The following is a 20,370-nucleotide window of genomic DNA, read 5'->3' as shown; positions in this document are numbered from 1 at the left end:
TCCCCAACTGCCCACAAAACATGATAACCGCAATATAGGACGCAACAATAATTCGCCTGCAGTTACCCCGGCGGCGTAAGTTATTCTGTTAAGTTGTATTACTGCAAAGTTTCATAAAAAAACATTTAATCGTTTCTGCATCAAAGAGAAGCAAACAAGTATACATATCTATTTCGTTCGCTAAAATCATTGCTCTATCTTCTATTTTGGCCCAATAAACATACATTTTACACAATATCGTATATAGCGCAATTTTGTTGTTCTGTCTAAGGACCCCTTACTTTTCTACTTTGGCCCCAAAGGACTTCAATTAGTCCTTCTACGACTTCAATTCACATCCCTACGAAAAATCCATAGAGTACTGTCAATAGTGTCAAATTGAAACTTGTTTATATTTTGCTTTTGTAGTTTGGATTTGCGGTTAAAAGTGAAGTAACTCTGTAAAACCGTTTCATTTTAATTGAAAAATTCACGAACAAAATGGAGAATATATTAGTTCTAAAAGACAACAAGACGGTTCCGGATATAGTTCACGAATATAGTCCTACGCTAAAGTTTGGACACATACCTTTGGTGATAGATAATGGTTAGAACTTATTTATTACAATTTATGAAAGAAACGTTTATTAGTTTAGTTTTCTAAAATTACCTTGAGTATGTCATATCATTGATATTTTTAAATTTAAGGATCGTACCAATGTAGAGTTGGCTGGTCAATTTATGACGAGCCTAACCTTATTTTCAAGAACTTGATAGCCAGGCCTAGAAAAGACCGATGTAAAAAAGATGCAGAGCCGCCAGCCACACCACCAATTCAGATTGGTAACGATATCATCAATATTGAAGCAGTAAGGTTAGTATATAAGTTAAACTTACAAGTTTTAGTCCTAAGCTATTCAAAGTTGTCTCTTATAATTTCCAGACGGGATTTAATGTTTAGATGTAGAATGTAAATGTAATATAGATGCTACTACTATGATTAGTGAGAGTAATGATAGCTTTTGGAGATTGAAAGGACAATGCCGGATTTTGTATGGACCCTGTCCCCACCCACCAACAGACTTGAAACTAGTGTCATCGGAAGCGCATCCTTCGATAGATCATGATTATCAAAACGATTTACTCCAAATGTATGGGGTTTTGGAAATACACGACATTTTAGTATCCTTAATAATCAATTAACTTCAAGTTTGTTAACCAATTACTCGGAGTTGCGTGGACCGATTTTGATGACTTTTTTTTTATGCAAAGATAATAAAATGTCGGATATTTCCAAAACCCCATACATTTGGATTAAATCGTTATGATAATTATGATCTATAAAGGAGGCGCTTCCGATGACACTAGTTTCAAGTCTGTTGGTGGTGGTGAATGTGTCCTTACGACATCCTACATTGCCTCTTCATACCGATTATTTTAACGGATGATAACTCAAAACTGCTTAAAAGATCTTGATGTAAATTAAATTAGACTAACTTTGAGATAGATTCTGTAAAATAAAAATAAAAACATCAAAATCGGTCCACCCAACTCCGAGTAATTGGTTAACAAACTTGAAGTTAATTGATTATTAAGGATACTAAACTGTCTTATAGTTCCTAAACCCCATACTTTTGGAATATGTCTCCATAATAAGAAACGATCTATTAAATGAGGCGCATCCAATGACACTACTTTCAAGTCTGTTGGTGGGTGGGGACGTTTTAGGCATTGTCCTTTATTTTTCTTAACATGTATGTAGATATGATTTTGTATTAATAAGAGCATTTTGTCGAAAAGAGTTATAATTGGATTGGATTCGTTTTCTTTCTTTATACATTGGTGTATTTCGATGTTTGTTCGAGGCTCTTGAAATGTATCAATGTTTAAGTTTGCAAAACATTTCATATTGTTGCTTTTTGAAACACTGTTTTTATTCCTATGTTAATACTCATTTCCAGTATTGAATACTGTACTACAACTTGCTTGACAAACTTTTTCAGGTTTCAACTAAAGACACAATTCGATAAGAATGTGGTGACACATTTTGAAGCACAGGAGCAAGTGTTTGACTACATCTTCTCACATCTGGGAATAGACAGCGAGGGCAGTGTGCCGCACCCTATTGCAATGACAGAAGCCTTCGTTACTCCCAACTATTGCAGGCAGTGTATGTATTAACTTTACTCTAAGTAAAATTTTCTAAATTTAATATAGTATACTGAAACACACATTATAAGGTTTTATATTTCAATGCACAATGTGTTTAGCCTATGACATAAACCAACATACATGTAACTTAAGTTTCATAAAACTAGTGTAGGGATTAATATTTTTCTTTTACATCAAAATGGGTACTAAGTTAGATTTTTGCAAAAAAAAATAATTTCTATATTCCGTAACTGATGTTATAGTGACCATGAATTTATCAAATGTTCCAGTAATGTGTCAGAGCTGCTATTTGAAGGCTACAGTGTGCCGGGAGTGAGCTATGGAATTGATTCCTTGTTCAGTATGTACAGGAACAACATTCCATGGAGACACAGCCCTCATTGTCAACTGTGGTTACCATACCATACATATCATACCTGTCATCAGGGGGCAGGTTATTGTGGATCATGCTAGAAGAATCAATTTGGGTAAGAATAACTCCATTAAATTAAATTGAATAATCCAATCTTCTTATACTACTTCTCCATCAAGCTTTATAGCAGACTAGCTTTTGCCCGCAACTTCGTTCGCGTGGAATAGTGACTACCAGCAGATTTTTGATTTGACCAATAGATGGCGCTATATGTCCGGAATAATTTTATTTTTATTTTTTTTTGTAATAAAAACTATCCTATGTCCTTTCTCAAGTTTCAAACTATGTCTGTACCAAATTTCACACAAATCGGTTCAGTAGTTTAGGCGTAAAGAAAAGACAGACAGACAGACAGACAGACAGAGTTACTTTCGCATTTATAATATTAGTTTGGATGTACAATTTTATTGATGAGTGTACCTTTATTTTACATACTTATGCATTTTACTAGAAAAGCTAAGTTTAACTGGTTTTGGTTCACTTTCCTAACAAGTTGAAAATATTTTTAAACAATTTATATCATTCCAGTCTCGAATGGTCTCCCGTCCATAAATCCGCTAAGTTCTGGCGCGAGAACGCGGCCCGCCTCAACGAGCGCGGCCAGGAGTTGCTGCGGACGCTCGTGCACCTGCTGGAAGAGCTCCGACCCCGTCGTGCTGGCCGTGGCCTGCTACGACGTCGGCGAATACGTGCGCCACTACCCTAGGGGCAAGCAGTATGTATATGATCTATATTCATTTGTTTATTATTCGATTTTCAACTTTATTTGCTGGAGGGTAAGGTTAAACAGCTAAAGAGTTCTGACAAAGTCTTGGCTTTAACTGGCTGTGATGTTGAGGAATGTGTCTACTACTCCCCCACAGTATGTACATCCCGCCGGAAAATATTAATTCCCACACTTCGAGAAGAATATCTTTAGAGATAATCTGTGCCCTTGTACAATTGTTTCTATTATTTATTCTTGTTTGTGTTTTATGTGTACAAGAACTATTAAATAAATAAAGAATTATCTCTGGCCCAAGGTTGTAATACTTATAAATGTGAAAGTTAGTTTGTCTTTTATTTTTACAGCAAAAAGTGATAAATGCATTTTGTAGAAATTTTGCACTGATATAGAGAATAACATATCCATATGCATGTTTTTTATCCAGGTGTTGGATAGACATATTTTTGTGTTGGTTTCTCTGTAACAACGGGAATCAGGTAGTTTTCCTACTAAAAAGGTTAATTATATATCTATTCCTAATACATATTACTTTCTACAGTATTATCGAGCAATTGGGTGGCAAACAGCGCGTGATGTACCTGCTCAGCCACGAAGACCCCAACGTGCGATATGAGGCTCTACTCGCCGTCCAGAAATTGATGGTTCACAACTGGTACGTTTTCATTTTGTGTATAAGTGCATATTTTAATCAAAAATAATTCAAAGGGAGAGTGGCCACTGATTCAGGCTTTCACTTGTTTGACTCGTCAAAATTGTAGATGCATATAGTCAGATAATATCCAGCTTAATTCGAAGATTGTCTGTCACACGCATGGGCGTGCAAGTAATAAGCTACTGAAGACAGGTTTTTTGACCCAATCAGGATAAGCATAAGCAACATTGTATTGCAAGTGAAAGTATTATCAAACTGCTTTATGAGTACATTGTATGTATCTGATTAGATGATTACATAATCACGATAACTTTGTATAACAAACGTTAATCTGTAAACATAGCGTCATTGGGTGGTCAGCTGACCTATGTTAATACTATGTTACACAGATTCTCTATATGATATATTTAATAATTTTTGTGTTTCTAGGGAGTACCTTGGCAAGCAACTGGAGAAGGAACAGATCGACAAGCAGGCTGGCACCGTTGTCGGCGCTAAGGCCTAAACATGTTATATATTGTAAATGAAATATTTAATTCGTTGTTATTATTGTTGTCTTGAATGTACCAGGCAATATTACAGATATAGTAACTGCATTACGTAAAACATAATGTAAATAATGTGCCTCTTTCCATTCTGACATAACATGCATCTGCGTAATCTGTTATTACATGCCTATTATAGCTTAAAACAATAAAAATAGCACTAAATTTTTTGAAATATTTAGTGTACACATTCCTTTAAGGGTTTTATTGCATAAAAAAGTTTAATATGAATGTGATTTATTTAAAAAGATATTATAATTATATAATCAATAATAAAAAATCAATAGAGTTTTAGTGGTTTGTGATGTGATAACTGGCGACATCAGTATTGTGAATAAAGTTCATCATAAATATGTTGATTACTTGTTTTATTGTACTCATTCACATGACCCTTCCCTCTGTGGGTTAGCAGCGTGAGGGAATGTTGGACTCGTATCCCACAATGTTACTTCTTAAGCCCTTTTTATCCTGGTAGGGTACATCAGGGGCCGCAGTAACTCTTTCGAACAATCTCTCAGCCCATCAACAATCCGCTCCTAAATTTTTGGTGACCAGGCACTTATCAAAGGAGCAACTTCACATTTTGGTTCGGTCGTGATGGTAGTTATTTGGATTGGCATTTTCAGGTTTCGCGCATTGTCTGAGAATTTTTCCCCAACTGCCCACAAAACATGATAACCGCAATATAGGACGCAACAATAATTCGCCTGCAGTTACCCCGGCGGCGTAAGTTATTCTGTTAAGTTGTATTACTGCAAAGTTTCATAAAAAAACATTTAATCGTTTCTGCATCAAAGAGAAGCAAACAAGTATACATATCTATTTCGTTCGCTAAAATCATTGCTCTATCTTCTATTTTGGCCCAATAAACATACATTTTACACAATATCGTATATAGCGCAATTTTGTTGTTCTGTCTAAGGACCCCTTACTTTTCTACTTTGGCCCCCAAAGGACTTCAATTAGTCCTTCTACGACTTCAATTCACATCCCTACGAAAAATCCATAGAGTACTGTCAATAGTGTCAAATTGAAACTTGTTTATATTTTGCTTTTGTAGTTTGGATTTGCGGTTAAAAGTGAAGTAACTCTGTAAAACCGTTTCATTTTAATTGAAAAATTCACGAACAAAATGGAGAATATATTAGTTCTAAAAGACAACAAGACGGTTCCGGATATAGTTCACGAATATAGTCCTACGCTAAAGTTTGGACACATACCTTTGGTGATAGATAATGGTTAGAACTTATTTATTACAATTTATGAAAGAAACGTTTATTAGTTTAGTTTTCTAAAATTACCTTGAGTATGTCATATCATTGATATTTTTAAATTTAAGGATCGTACCAATGTAGAGTTGGCTGGTCAATTTATGACGAGCCTAACCTTATTTTCAAGAACTTGATAGCCAGGCCTAGAAAAGACCGATGTAAAAAAGATGCAGAGCCGCCAGCCACACCACCAATTCAGATTGGTAACGATATCATCAATATTGAAGCAGTAAGGTTAGTATATAAGTTAAACTTACAAGTTTTAGTCCTAAGCTATTCAAAGTTGTCTCTTATAATTTCCAGACGGGATTTAATGTTTAGATGTAGAATGTAAATGTAATATAGATGCTACTACTATGATTAGTGAGAGTAATGATAGCTTTTGGAGATTGAAAGGACAATGCCGGATTTTGTATGGACCCTGTCCCCACCCACCAACAGACTTGAAACTAGTGTCATCGGAAGCGCATCCTTCGATAGATCATGATTATCAAAACGATTTACTCCAAATGTATGGGGTTTTGGAAATACACGACATTTTAGTATCCTTAATAATCAATTAACTTCAAGTTTGTTAACCAATTACTCGGAGTTGCGTGGACCGATTTTGATGACTTTTTTTTAATGCAAAGATAATAAAATGTCGGATATTTCCAAAACCCCATACATTTGGATTAAATCGTTATGATAATATGATCTATAAAAGGAGGCGCTTCCGATGACACTAGTTTCAAGTCTGTTGGTGGTGGTGAATGTGTCCTTACGACATCCTACATTGCCTCTTCATACCGATTATTTTAACGGATGATAACTCAAAACTGCTTAAAAGATCTTGATGTAAATTAAATTAGACTAACTTTGAGATAGATTCTGTAAAATAAAAATAAAAACATCAAAATCGGTCCACCCAACTCCGAGTAATTGGTTAACAAACTTGAAGTTAATTGATTATTAAGGATACTAAACTGTCTTATAGTTCCTAAACCCCATACTTTTGGAATATGTCTCCATAATAAGAAACGATCTATTAAATGAGGCGCATCCAATGACACTACTTTCAAGTCTGTTGGTGGGTGGGGACGTTTTAGGCATTGTCCTTTATTTTTCTTAACATGTATGTAGATATGATTTTGTATTAATAAGAGCATTTTGTCGAAAAGAGTTATAATTGGATTGGATTCGTTTTCTTTCTTTATACATTGGTGTATTTCGATGTTTGTTCGAGGCTCTTGAAATGTATCAATGTTTAAGTTTGCAAAACATTTCATATTGTTGCTTTTTGAAACACTGTTTTTATTCCTATGTTAATACTCATTTCCAGTATTGAATACTGTACTACAACTTGCTTGACAAACTTTTCAGGTTTCAACTAAAGACACAATTCGATAAGAATGTGGTGACACATTTTGAAGCACAGGAGCAAGTGTTTGACTACATCTTCTCACATCTGGGAATAGACAGCGAGGGCAGTGTGCCGCACCCTATTGCAATGACAGAAGCCTTCGTTACTCCCAACTATTGCAGGCAGTGTATGTATTAACTTTACTCTAAGTAAAATTTTCTAAATTTAATATAGTATACTGAAACACACATTATAAGGTTTTATATTTCAATGCACAATGTGTTTAGCCTATGACATAAACCAACATACATGTAACTTAAGTTTCATAAAACTAGTGTAGGGATTAATATTTTTCTTTTACATCAAAATGGGTACTAAGTTAGATTTTTGCAAAAAAAAATAATTTCTATATTCCGTAACTGATGTTATAGTGACCATGAATTTATCAAATGTTCCAGTAATGTGTCAGAGCTGCTATTTGAAGGCTACAGTGTGCCGGGAGTGAGCTATGGAATTGATTCCTTGTTCAGTATGTACAGGAACAACATTCCATGGAGACACAGCCCTCATTGTCAACTGTGGTTACCATACCATACATATCATACCTGTCATCAGGGGGCAGGTTATTGTGGATCATGCTAGAAGAATCAATTTGGGTAAGAATAACTCCATTAAATTAAATTGAATAATCCAATCTTCTTATACTACTTCTCCATCAAGCTTTATAGCAGACTAGCTTTTGCCCGCAACTTCGTTCGCGTGGAATAGTGACTACCAGCAGATTTTTGATTTGACCAATAGATGGCGCTATATGTCCGGAATAATTTTATTTTTATTTTTTTTTGTAATAAAAACTATCCTATGTCCTTTCTCAAGTTTCAAACTATGTCTGTACCAAATTTCACACAAATCGGTTCAGTAGTTTAGGCGTAAAGAAAAGACAGACAGACAGACAGACAGACAGAGTTACTTTCGCATTTATAATATTAGTTTGGATGTACAATTTTATTGATGAGTGTACCTTTATTTTACATACTTATGCATTTTACTAGAAAAGCTAAGTTTAACTGGTTTTGGTTCACTTTCCTAACAAGTTGAAAATATTTTTAAACAATTTATATCATTCCAGTCTCGAATGGTCTCCCGTCCATAAATCCGCTAAGTTCTGGCGCGAGAACGCGGCCCGCCTCAACGAGCGCGGCCAGGAGTTGCTGCGGACGCTCGTGCACCTGCTGGAGAAGAGCTCCGACCCCGTCGTGCTGGCCGTGGCCTGCTACGACGTCGGCGAATACGTGCGCCACTACCCTAGGGGCAAGCAGTATGTATATGATCTATATTCATTTGTTTATTATTCGATTTTCAACTTTATTTGCTGGAGGGTAAGGTTAAACAGCTAAAGAGTTCTGACAAAGTCTTGGCTTTAACTGGCTGTGATGTTGAGGAATGTGTCTACTACTCCCCCACAGTATGTACATCCCGCCGGAAAATATTAATTCCCACACTTCGAGAAGAATATCTTTAGAGATAATCTGTGCCCTTGTACAATTGTTTCTATTATTTATTCTTGTTTGTGTTTTATGTGTACAAGAACTATTAAATAAATAAAGAATTATCTCTGGCCCAAGGTTGTAATACTTATAAATGTGAAAGTTAGTTTGTCTTTTATTTTTACAGCAAAAAGTGATAAATGCATTTTGTAGAAATTTTGCACTGATATAGAGAATAACATATCCATATGCATGTTTTTATCCAGGTGTTGGATAGACATATTTTTGTGTTGGTTTCTCTGTAACAACGGGAATCAGGTAGTTTTCCTACTAAAAAGGTTAATTATATATCTATTCCTAATACATATTACTTTCTACAGTATTATCGAGCAATTGGGTGGCAAACAGCGCGTGATGTACCTGCTCAGCCACGAAGACCCCAACGTGCGATATGAGGCTCTACTCGCCGTCCAGAAATTGATGGTTCACAACTGGTACGTTTTCATTTTGTGTATAAGTGCATATTTTAATCAAAAATAATTCAAAGGGAGAGTGGCCACTGATTCAGGCTTTCACTTGTTTGACTCGTCAAAATTGTAGATGCATATAGTCAGATAATATCCAGCTTAATTCGAAGATTGTCTGTCACACGCATGGGCGTGCAAGTAATAAGCTACTGAAGACAGGTTTTGACCCAATCAGGATAAGCATAAGCAACATTGTATTGCAAGTGAAAGTATTATCAAACTGCTTTATGAGTACATTGTATGTATCTGATTAGATGATTACATAATCACGATAACTTTGTATAACAAACGTTAATCTGTAAACATAGCGTCATTGGGTGGTCAGCTGACCTATGTTAATACTATGTTACACAGATTCTCTATATGATATATTTAATAATTTTTGTGTTTCTAGGAGTACCTTGGCAAGCAACTGGAGAAGGAACAGATCGACAAGCAGGCTGGCACCGTTGTCGGCGCTAAGGCCTAAACATGTTATATATTGTAAATGAAATATTTAATTCGTTGTTATTATTGTTGTCTTGAATGTACCAGGCAATATTACAGATATAGTAACTGCATTACGTAAAACATAATGTAAATAATGTGCCTCTTTCCATTCTGACATAACATGCATCTGCGTAATCTGTTATTACATGCCTATTATAGCTTAAAACAATAAAAATAGCACTAAATTTTTGAAATATTTAGTGTACACATTCCTTTAAGGGTTTTATTGCATAAAAAGTTTAATATGAATGTGATTTATTTAAAAAGATATTATAATTATATAATCAATAATAAAAAATCAATAGAGTTTTAGTGGTTTGTGATGTGATAACTGGCGACATCAGTATTGTGAATAAAGTTCATCATAAATATGTTGATTACTTGTTTTATTGTACTCATTCACATGACCCTTCCCTCTGTGGGTTAGCAGCGTGAGGGAATGTTGGACTCGTATCCCACAATGTTACTTCTTAAGCCCTTTTATCCTGGTAGGGTACATCAGGGGCCGCAGTAACTCTTTCGAACAATCTCTCAGCCCATCAACAATCCGCTCCTAAATTTTTGGTGACCAGGCACTTATCAAAGGAGCAACTTCACATTTTGGTTCGGTCGTGATGGTAGTTATTTGGATTGGCATTTTCAGGTTTCGCGCATTGTCTGAGAATTTTTCCCCCAACTGCCCACAAAAACATGATAACCGCAATATAGGACGCAACAATAATTCGCCTGCAGTTACCCCGGCGGCGTAAGTTATTCTGTTAAGTTGTATTACTGCAAAGTTTCATAAAAAAACATTTAATCGTTTCTGCATCAAAGAGAAGCAAACAAGTATACATATCTATTTCGTTCGCTAAAAATCATTGCTCTATCTTCTATTTTGGCCCAATAAACATACATTTTACACAATATCGTATATAGCGCAATTTTGTTGTTCTGTCTAAGGACCCCTTACTTTTCTACTTTGGCCCCAAAGGACTTCAATTAGTCCTTCTACGACTTCAATTCACATCCCTACGAAAAATCCATAGAGTACTGTCAATAGTGTCAAATTGAAACTTGTTTATATTTTGCTTTTGTAGTTTGGATTTGCGGTTAAAAGTGAAGTAACTCTGTAAAAACCGTTTCATTTTAATTGAAAAATTCACGAACAAAATGGAGAATATATTAGTTCTAAAAGACAACAAGACGGTTCCGGATATAGTTCACGAATATAGTCCTACGCTAAAGTTTGGACACATACCTTTGGTGATAGATAATGGTTAGAACTTATTTATTACAATTTATGAAAGAAACGTTTATTAGTTTAGTTTTCTAAAATTACCTTGAGTATGTCATATCATTGATATTTTTAAATTTAAGGATCGTACCAATGTAGAGTTGGCTGGTCAATTTATGACGAGCCTAACCTTATTTTCAAGAACTTGATAGCCAGGCCTAGAAAAGACCGATGTAAAAAAGATGCAGAGCCGCCAGCCACACCACCAATTCAGATTGGTAACGATATCATCAATATTGAAGCAGTAAGGTTAGTATATAAGTTAAACTTACAAGTTTTAGTCCTAAGCTATTCAAAGTTGTCTCTTATAATTTCCAGACGGGATTTAATGTTTAGATGTAGAATGTAAATGTAATATAGATGCTACTACTATGATTAGTGAGAGTAATGATAGCTTTTGGAGATTGAAAGGACAATGCCGGATTTTGTATGGACCCTGTCCCCACCCACCAACAGACTTGAAACTAGTGTCATCGGAAGCGCATCCTTCGATAGATCATGATTATCAAAACGATTTACTCCAAATGTATGGGGTTTTGGAAATACACGACATTTTAGTATCCTTAATAATCAATTAACTTCAAGTTTGTTAACCAATTACTCGGAGTTGCGTGGACCGATTTTGATGACTTTTTTTTTATGCAAAGATAATAAAATGTCGGATATTTCCAAAACCCCATACATTTGGATTAAATCGTTATGATAATTATGATCTATAAAGGAGGCGCTTCCGATGACACTAGTTTCAAGTCTGTTGGTGGTGGTGAATGTGTCCTTACGACATCCTACATTGCCTCTTCATACCGATTATTTTAACGGATGATAACTCAAAACTGCTTAAAAGATCTTGATGTAAATTAAATTAGACTAACTTTGAGATAGATTCTGTAAAATAAAAATAAAACATCAAAATCGGTCCACCCAACTCCGAGTAATTGGTTAACAAACTTGAAGTTAATTGATTATTAAGGATACTAAACTGTCTTATAGTTCCTAAACCCCATACTTTTGGAATATGTCTCCATAATAAGAAACGATCTATTAAATGAGGCGCATCCAATGACACTACTTTCAAGTCTGTTGGTGGGTGGGGACGTTTTAGGCATTGTCCTTTATTTTTCTTAACATGTATGTAGATATGATTTTGTATTAATAAGAGCATTTTGTCGAAAAGAGTTATAATTGGATTGGATTCGTTTTCTTTCTTTATACATTGGTGTATTTCGATGTTTGTTCGAGGCTCTTGAAATGTATCAATGTTTAAGTTTGCAAAACATTTCATATTGTTGCTTTTTGAAACACTGTTTTTATTCCTATGTTAATACTCATTTCCAGTATTGAATACTGTACTACAACTTGCTTGACAAACTTTTCAGGTTTCAACTAAAGACACAATTCGATAAGAATGTGGTGACACATTTTGAAGCACAGGAGCAAGTGTTTGACTACATCTTCTCACATCTGGGAATAGACAGCGAGGGCAGTGTGCCGCACCCTATTGCAATGACAGAAGCCTTCGTTACTCCCAACTATTGCAGGCAGTGTATGTATTAACTTTACTCTAAGTAAAATTTTCTAAATTTAATATAGTATACTGAAACACACATTATAAGGTTTTATATTTCAATGCACAATGTGTTTAGCCTATGACATAAACCAACATACATGTAACTTAAGTTTCATAAAACTAGTGTAGGGATTAATATTTTTCTTTTACATCAAAATGGGTACTAAGTTAGATTTTTGCAAAAAAATAATTTCTATATTCCGTAACTGATGTTATAGTGACCATGAATTTATCAAATGTTCCAGTAATGTGTCAGAGCTGCTATTTGAAGGCTACAGTGTGCGGGAGTGAGCTATGGAATTGATTCCTTGTTCAGTATGTACAGGAACAACATTCCATGGAGACACAGCCCTCATTGTCAACTGTGGTTACCATACCATACATATCATACCTGTCATCAGGGGGCAGGTTATTGTGGATCATGCTAGAAGAATCAATTTGGGTAAGAATAACTCCATTAAATTAAATTGAATAATCCAATCTTCTTATACTACTTCTCCATCAAGCTTTATAGCAGACTAGCTTTTGCCCGCAACTTCGTTCGCGTGGAATAGTGACTACCAGCAGATTTTTGATTTGACCAATAGATGGCGCTATATGTCCGGAATAATTTTATTTTTATTTTTTTTTGTAATAAAAACTATCCTATGTCCTTTCTCAAGTTTCAAACTATGTCTGTACCAAATTTCACACAAATCGGTTCAGTAGTTTAGGCGTAAAGAAAAGACAGACAGACAGACAGACAGACAGAGTTACTTTCGCATTTATAATATTAGTTTGGATGTACAATTTTATTGATGAGTGTACCTTTATTTTACATACTTATGCATTTTACTAGAAAAGCTAAGTTTAACTGGTTTTGGTTCACTTTCCTAACAAGTTGAAAATATTTTTAAACAATTTATATCATTCCAGTCTCGAATGGTCTCCCGTCCATAAATCCGCTAAGTTCTGGCGCGAGAACGCGGCCCGCCTCAACGAGCGCGGCCAGGAGTTGCTGCGGACGCTCGTGCACCTGCTGGAGAAGAGCTCCGACCCGTCGTGCTGGCCGTGGCCTGCTACGACGTCGGCGAATACGTGCGCCACTACCCTAGGGGCAAGCAGTATGTATATGATCTATATTCATTTGTTTATTATTCGATTTTCAACTTTATTTGCTGGAGGGTAAGGTTAAACAGCTAAAGAGTTCTGACAAAGTCTTGGCTTTAACTGGCTGTGATGTTGAGGAATGTGTCTACTACTCCCCCACAGTATGTACATCCCGCCGGAAAATATTAATTCCCACACTTCGAGAAGAATATCTTTAGAGATAATCTGTGCCCTTGTACAATTGTTTCTATTATTTATTCTTGTTTGTGTTTTTATGTGTACAAGAACTATTAAATAAATAAAGAATTATCTCTGGCCCAAGGTTGTAATACTTATAAATGTGAAAGTTAGTTTGTCTTTTATTTTTACAGCAAAAAGTGATAAATGCATTTTGTAGAAATTTTGCACTGATATAGAGAATAACATATCCATATGCATGTTTTTTATCCAGGTGTTGGATAGACATATTTTTTGTGTTGGTTTCTCTGTAACAACGGGAATCAGGTAGTTTTTCCTACTAAAAAAGGTTAATTATATATCTATTCCTAATACATATTACTTTCTACAGTATTATCGAGCAATTGGGTGGCAAACAGCGCGTGATGTACCTGCTCAGCCACGAAGACCCCAACGTGCGATATGAGGCTCTACTCGCCGTCCAGAAATTGATGGTTCACAACTGGTACGTTTTCATTTTGTGTATAAGTGCATATTTTAATCAAAAATAATTCAAAGGGAGAGTGGCCACTGATTCAGGCTTTCACTTGTTTGACTCGTCAAAATTGTAGATGCATATAGTCAGATAATATCCAGCTTAATTCGAAGATTGTCTGTCACACGCATGGGCGTGCAAGTAATAAGCTACTGAAGACAGGTTTTGACCCAATCAGGATAAGCATAAGCAACATTGTATTGCAAGTGAAAGTATTATCAAACTGCTTTATGAGTACATTGTATGTATCTGATTAGATGATTACATAATCACGATAACTTTGTATAACAAACGTTAATCTGTAAACATAGCGTCATTGGGTGGTCAGCTGACCTATGTTAATACTATGTTACACAGATTCTCTATATGATATATTTAATAATTTTTGTGTTTCTAGGAGTACCTTGGCAAGCAACTGGAGAAGGAACAGATCGACAAGCAGGCTGGCACCGTTGTCGGCGCTAAGGCCTAAACATGTTATATATTGTAAATGAAATATTTAATTCGTTGTTATTATTGTTGTCTTGAATGTACCAGGCAATATTACAGATATAGTAACTGCATTACGTAAAACATAATGTAAATAATGTGCCTCTTTCCATTCTGACATAACATGCATCTGCGTAATCTGTTATTACATGCCTATTATAGCTTAAAACAATAAAAATAGCACTAAATTTTTGAAATATTTAGTGTACACATTCCTTTAAGGGTTTTATTGCATAAAAAGTTTAATATGAATGTGATTTATTTAAAAAGATATTATAATTATATAATCAATAATAAAAATCAATAGAGTTTTAGTGGTTTGTGATGTGATAACTGGCGACATCAGTATTGTGAATAAAGTTCATCATAAATATGTTGATTACTTGTTTTATTGTACTCATTCACATGACCCTTCCCTCTGTGGGTTAGCAGCGTGAGGGAATGTTGGACTCGTATCCCACAATGTTACTTCTTAAGCCCTTTTATCCTGGTAGGGTACATCAGGGGCCGCAGTAACTCTTTCGAACAATCTCTCAGCCCATCAACAATCCGCTCCTAAATTTTTGGTGACCAGGCACTTATCAAAGGAGCAACTTCACATTTTGGTTCGGTCGTGATGGTAGTTATTTGGATTGGCATTTTCAGGTTTCGCGCATTGTCTGAGAATTTTCCCCAACTGCCCACAAAAACATGATAACCGCAATATAGGACGCAACAATAATTCGCCTGCAGTTACCCCGGCGGCGTAAGTTATTCTGTTAAGTTGTATTACTGCAAAGTTTCATAAAAACATTTAATCGTTTCTGCATCAAAGAGAAGCAAACAAGTATACATATCTATTTCGTTCGCTAAAATCATTGCTCTATCTTCTATTTTGGCCCAATAAACATACATTTTACACAATATCGTATATAGCGCAATTTTGTTGTTCTGTCTAAGGACCCCTTACTTTTCTACTTTGGCCCCAAAGGACTTCAATTAGTCCTTCTACGACTTCAATTCACATCCCTACGAAAATCCATAGAGTACTGTCAATAGTGTCAAATTGAAACTTGTTTATATTTTGCTTTTGTAGTTTGGATTTGCGGTTAAAAGTGAAGTAACTCTGTAAAACCGTTTCATTTTAATTGAAAAATTCACGAACAAAATGGAGAATATATTAGTTCTAAAAGACAACAAGACGGTTCCGGATATAGTTCACGAATATAGTCCTACGCTAAAGTTTGGACACATACCTTTGGTGATAGATAATGGTTAGAACTTATTTATTACAATTTATGAAAGAAACGTTTATTAGTTTAGTTTTCTAAAATTACCTTGAGTATGTCATATCATTGATATTTTTAAATTTAAGGATCGTACCAATGTAGAGTTGGCTGGTCAATTTATGACGAGCCTAACCTTATTTTCAAGAACTTGATAGCCAGGCCTAGAAAAGACCGATGTAAAAAAGATGCAGAGCCGCCAGCCACACCACCAATTCAGATTGGTAACGATATCATCAATATTGAAGCAGTAAGGTTAGTATATAAGTTAAACTTACAAGTTTTAGTCCTAAGCTATTCAAAGTTGTCTCTTATAATTTCCAGACGGGATTTAATGTTTAGATGTAGAATGTAAATGTAATATAGATGCTACTACTATGATTAGTGAGAGTAATGATAGCTTTTGGAGATTGAAAGGACAATGCCGGATTTTGTATGGACCCTGTCCCCACCCACCAACAGACTTGAAACTAGTGTCATCGGAAGCGCATCCTTCGATAGATCATGATTATCAAAACGATTTACTCCAAATGTATGGGGTTTTGGAAATACACGACATTTTAGTATCCTTAATAATCAATTAACTTCAAGTTTGTTAACCAATTACTCGGAGTTGCGTGGACCGATTTTGATGACTTTTTAATGCAAAGATAATAAAATGTCGGATATTTCCAAAACCCCATACATTTGGATTAAATCGTTATGATAATTATGATCTATAAAGGAGGCGCTTCCGATGACACTAGTTTCAAGTCTGTTGGTGGTGGTGAATGTGTCCTTACGACATCCTACATTGCCTCTTCATACCGATTATTTTAACGGATGATAACTCAAAACTGCTTAAAAGATCTTGATGTAAATTAAATTAGACTAACTTTGAGATAGATTCTGTAAAATAAAAATAAAACATCAAAATCGGTCCACCCAACTCCGAGTAATTGGTTAACAAACTTGAAGTTAATTGATTATTAAGGATACTAAACTGTCTTATAGTTCCTAAACCCCATACTTTTGGAATATGTCTCCATAATAAGAAACGATCTATTAAATGAGGCGCATCCAATGACACTACTTTCAAGTCTGTTGGTGGGTGGGGACGTTTTAGGCATTGTCCTTTATTTTTCTTAACATGTATGTAGATATGATTTTGTATTAATAAGAGCATTTTGTCGAAAAGAGTTATAATTGGATTGGATTCGTTTTCTTTCTTTATACATTGGTGTATTTCGATGTTTGTTCGAGGCTCTTGAAATGTATCAATGTTTAAGTTTGCAAAACATTTCATATTGTTGCTTTTGAAACACTGTTTTATTCCTATGTTAATACTCATTTCCAGTATTGAATACTGTACTACAACTTGCTTGACAAACTTTTCAGGTTTCAACTAAAGACACAATTCGATAAGAATGTGGTGACACATTTTGAAGCACAGGAGCAAGTGTTTGACTACATCTTCTCACATCTGGGAATAGACAGCGAGGGCAGTGTGCCGCACCCTATTGCAATGACAGAAGCCTTCGTTACTCCCAACTATTGCAGGCAGTGTATGTATTAACTTTACTCTAAGTAAAATTTTCTAAATTTAATATAGTATACTGAAACACACATTATAAGGTTTTATATTTCAATGCACAATGTGTTTAGCCTATGACATAAACCAACATACATGTAACTTAAGTTTCATAAAACTAGTGTAGGGATTAATATTTTTCTTTTACATCAAAATGGGTACTAAGTTAGATTTTTGCAAAAAATAATTTCTATATTCCGTAACTGATGTTATAGTGACCATGAATTTATCAAATGTTCCAGTAATGTGTCAGAGCTGCTATTTGAAGGCTACAGTGTGCGGGAGTGAGCTATGGAATTGATTCCTTGTTCAGTATGTACAGGAACAACATTCCATGGAGACACAGCCCTCATTGTCAACTGTGGTTACCATACCATACATATCATACCTGTCATCAGGGGGCAGGTTATTGTGGATCATGCTAGAAGAATCAATTTGGGTAAGAATAACTCCATTAAATTAAATTGAATAATCCAGTCTTCTTATACTACTTCTCCATCAAGCTTTATAGCAGACTAGCTTTTGCCCGCAACTTCGTTCGCGTGGAATAGTGACTACCAGCAGATTTTTGATTTGACCAATAGATGGCGCTATATGTCCGGAATAATTTTATTTTTATTTTTTTTTGTAATAAAAACTATCCTATGTCCTTTCTCAAGTTTCAAACTATGTCTGTACCAAATTTCACACAAATCGGTTCAGTAGTTTAGGCGTAAAGAAAAGACAGACAGACAGACAGACAGACAGAGTTACTTTCGCATTTATAATATTAGTTTGGATGTACAATTTTATTGATGAGTGTACCTTTATTTTACATACTTATGCATTTTACTAGAAAAGCTAAGTTTAACTGGTTTTGGTTCACTTTCCTAACAAGTTGAAAATATTTTTAAACAATTTATATCATTCCAGTCTCGAATGGTCTCCCGTCCATAAATCCGCTAAGTTCTGGCGCGAGAACGCGGCCCGCCTCAACGAGCGCGGCCAGGAGTTGCTGCGGACGCTCGTGCACCTGCTGGAGAAGAGCTCCGACCCCGTCGTGCTGGCCGTGGCCTGCTACGACGTCGGCGAATACGTGCGCCACTACCCTAGGGGCAAGCAGTATGTATATGATCTATATTCATTTGTTTATTATTCGATTTTCAACTTTATTTGCTGGAGGGTAAGGTTAAACAGCTAAAGAGTTCTGACAAAGTCTTGGCTTTAACTGGCTGTGATGTTGAGGAATGTGTCTACTACTCCCCCACAGTATGTACATCCCGCCGGAAAATATTAATTCCCACACTTCGAGAAGAATATCTTTAGAGATAATCTGTGCCCTTGTACAATTGTTTCTATTATTTATTCTTGTTTGTGTTTTATGTGTACAAGAACTATTAAATAAATAAAGAATTATCTCTGGCCCAAGGTTGTAATACTTATAAATGTGAAAGTTAGTTTGTCTTTTATTTTTACAGCAAAAAGTGATAAATGCATTTTGTAGAAATTTTGCACTGATATAGAGAATAACATATCCATATGCATGTTTTTTATCCAGGTGTTGGATAGACATATTTTTTGTGTTGGTTTCTCTGCAACAACGGGAATCAGGTAGTTTTTCCTACTAAAAAAGGTTAATTATATATCTATTCCTAATACATATTACTTTCTACAGTATTATCGAGCAATTGGGTGGCAAACAGCGCGTGATGTACCTGCTCAGCCACGAAGACCCCAACGTGCGATATGAGGCTCTACTCGCCGTCCAGAAATTGATGGTTCACAACTGGTACGTTTTCATTTTGTGTATAAGTGCATATTTTAATCAAAAATAATTCAAAGGGAGAGTGGCCACTGATTCAGGCTTTCACTTGTTTGACTCGTCAAAATTGTAGATGCATATAGTCAGATAATATCCAGCTTAATTCGAAGATTGTCTGTCACACGCATGGGCGTGCAAGTAATAAGCTACTGAAGACAGGTTTTTTGACCCAATCAGGATAAGCATAAGCAACATTGTATTGCAAGTGAAAGTATTATCAAACTGCTTTATGAGTACATTGTATGTATCTGATTAGATGATTACATAATCACGATAACTTTGTATAACAAACGTTAATCTGTAAACATAGCGTCATTGGGTGGTCAGCTGACCTATGTTAATACTATGTTACACAGATTCTCTATATGATATATTTAATAATTTTTGTGTTTCTAGGGAGTACCTTGGCAAGCAACTGGAGAAGGAACAGATCGACAAGCAGGCTGGCACCGTTGTCGGCGCTAAGGCCTAAACATGTTATATATTGTAAATGAAATATTTAATTCGTTGTTATTATTGTTGTCTTGAATGTACCAGGCAATATTACAGATATAGTAACTGCATTACGTAAAACATAATGTAAATAATGTGCCTCTTTCCATTCTGACATAACATGCATCTGCGTAATCTGTTATTACATGCCTATTATAGCTTAAAACAATAAAAATAGCACTAAATTTTTTGAAATATTTAGTGTACACATTCCTTTAAGGGTTTTATTGCATAAAAAAGTTTAATATGAATGTGATTTATTTAAAAAAAGATATTATAATTATATAATCAATAATAAAAAATCAATAGAGTTTTAGTGGTTTGTGATGTGATAACTGGCGACATCAGTATTGTGAATAAAGTTCATCATAAATATGTTGATTACTTGTTTTATTGTACTCATTCACATGACCCTTCCCTCTGTGGGTTAGCAGCGTGAGGGAATGTTGGACTCGTATCCCACAATGTTACTTCTTAAGCCCTTTTTATCCTGGTAGGGTACATCA

At 35.3% G+C, this 20,370-nt stretch overlaps 2 protein-coding genes across 2 annotated transcripts; both read left to right on the top strand.

The window, feature by feature from the left end:
- Nucleotides 1-480: 480 nt before the first annotated feature.
- LOC135118128 (actin-related protein 5-like) lies at nucleotides 481-4,447 on the top strand. Its single transcript, XM_064039265.1, has 6 exons — nucleotides 481-586; nucleotides 688-853; nucleotides 1,983-2,149; nucleotides 3,092-3,278; nucleotides 3,829-3,942; nucleotides 4,372-4,447. Exons 1-6 carry the CDS (start codon nucleotides 481-483, stop codon nucleotides 4,445-4,447), a joined length of 816 nt encoding a protein of 271 aa, XP_063895335.1.
- Nucleotides 4,448-15,883: 11,436 nt separating this feature from the next.
- On the top strand, nucleotides 15,884-20,245 carry LOC135118127 (actin-related protein 5-like). The gene is made up of 6 exons (XM_064039264.1): nucleotides 15,884-15,989; nucleotides 16,091-16,256; nucleotides 17,379-17,545; nucleotides 17,885-18,010; nucleotides 18,426-18,672; nucleotides 19,226-20,245. Exons 1-6 carry the CDS (start codon nucleotides 15,884-15,886, stop codon nucleotides 19,383-19,385), a joined length of 972 nt encoding a protein of 323 aa, XP_063895334.1. The 3' UTR covers nucleotides 19,386-20,245.
- Nucleotides 20,246-20,370: the final 125 nt, after the last annotated feature.

Source organism: Helicoverpa armigera, chromosome 18 (genome assembly GCF_030705265.1).
Source record: "Helicoverpa armigera isolate CAAS_96S chromosome 18, ASM3070526v1, whole genome shotgun sequence".
Taxonomy (NCBI): Eukaryota; Metazoa; Arthropoda; class Insecta; order Lepidoptera; family Noctuidae; genus Helicoverpa; species Helicoverpa armigera.
This window is presented reverse-complemented; position numbering and strand designations above follow the sequence as displayed.

Bases quoted from the DNA above. Each gene is read 5' to 3' on its own strand.
- LOC135118127 (XM_064039264.1), top strand. From the start codon at position 15,884: ATGGAGAATATATTAGTTCTAAAAGACAACAAGACGGTTCCGGATATA. The intron at 18,011-18,425 runs GTAAGAATAACT...AAGTTTAACTGG, and splicing joins TGCTAGAAGAATCAATTTGG to TTTTGGTTCACTTTCCTAAC. The intron at 18,673-19,225 runs GTATGTATATGA...TACTTTCTACAG, and splicing joins CACTACCCTAGGGGCAAGCA to TATTATCGAGCAATTGGGTG.
- LOC135118128 (XM_064039265.1), top strand. From the start codon at position 481: ATGGAGAATATATTAGTTCTAAAAGACAACAAGACGGTTCCGGATATA. The intron at 587-687 runs GTTAGAACTTAT...TTTAAATTTAAG, and splicing joins ACCTTTGGTGATAGATAATG to GATCGTACCAATGTAGAGTT. The intron at 854-1,982 runs GTTAGTATATAA...AAACTTTTTCAG, and splicing joins ATCAATATTGAAGCAGTAAG to GTTTCAACTAAAGACACAAT.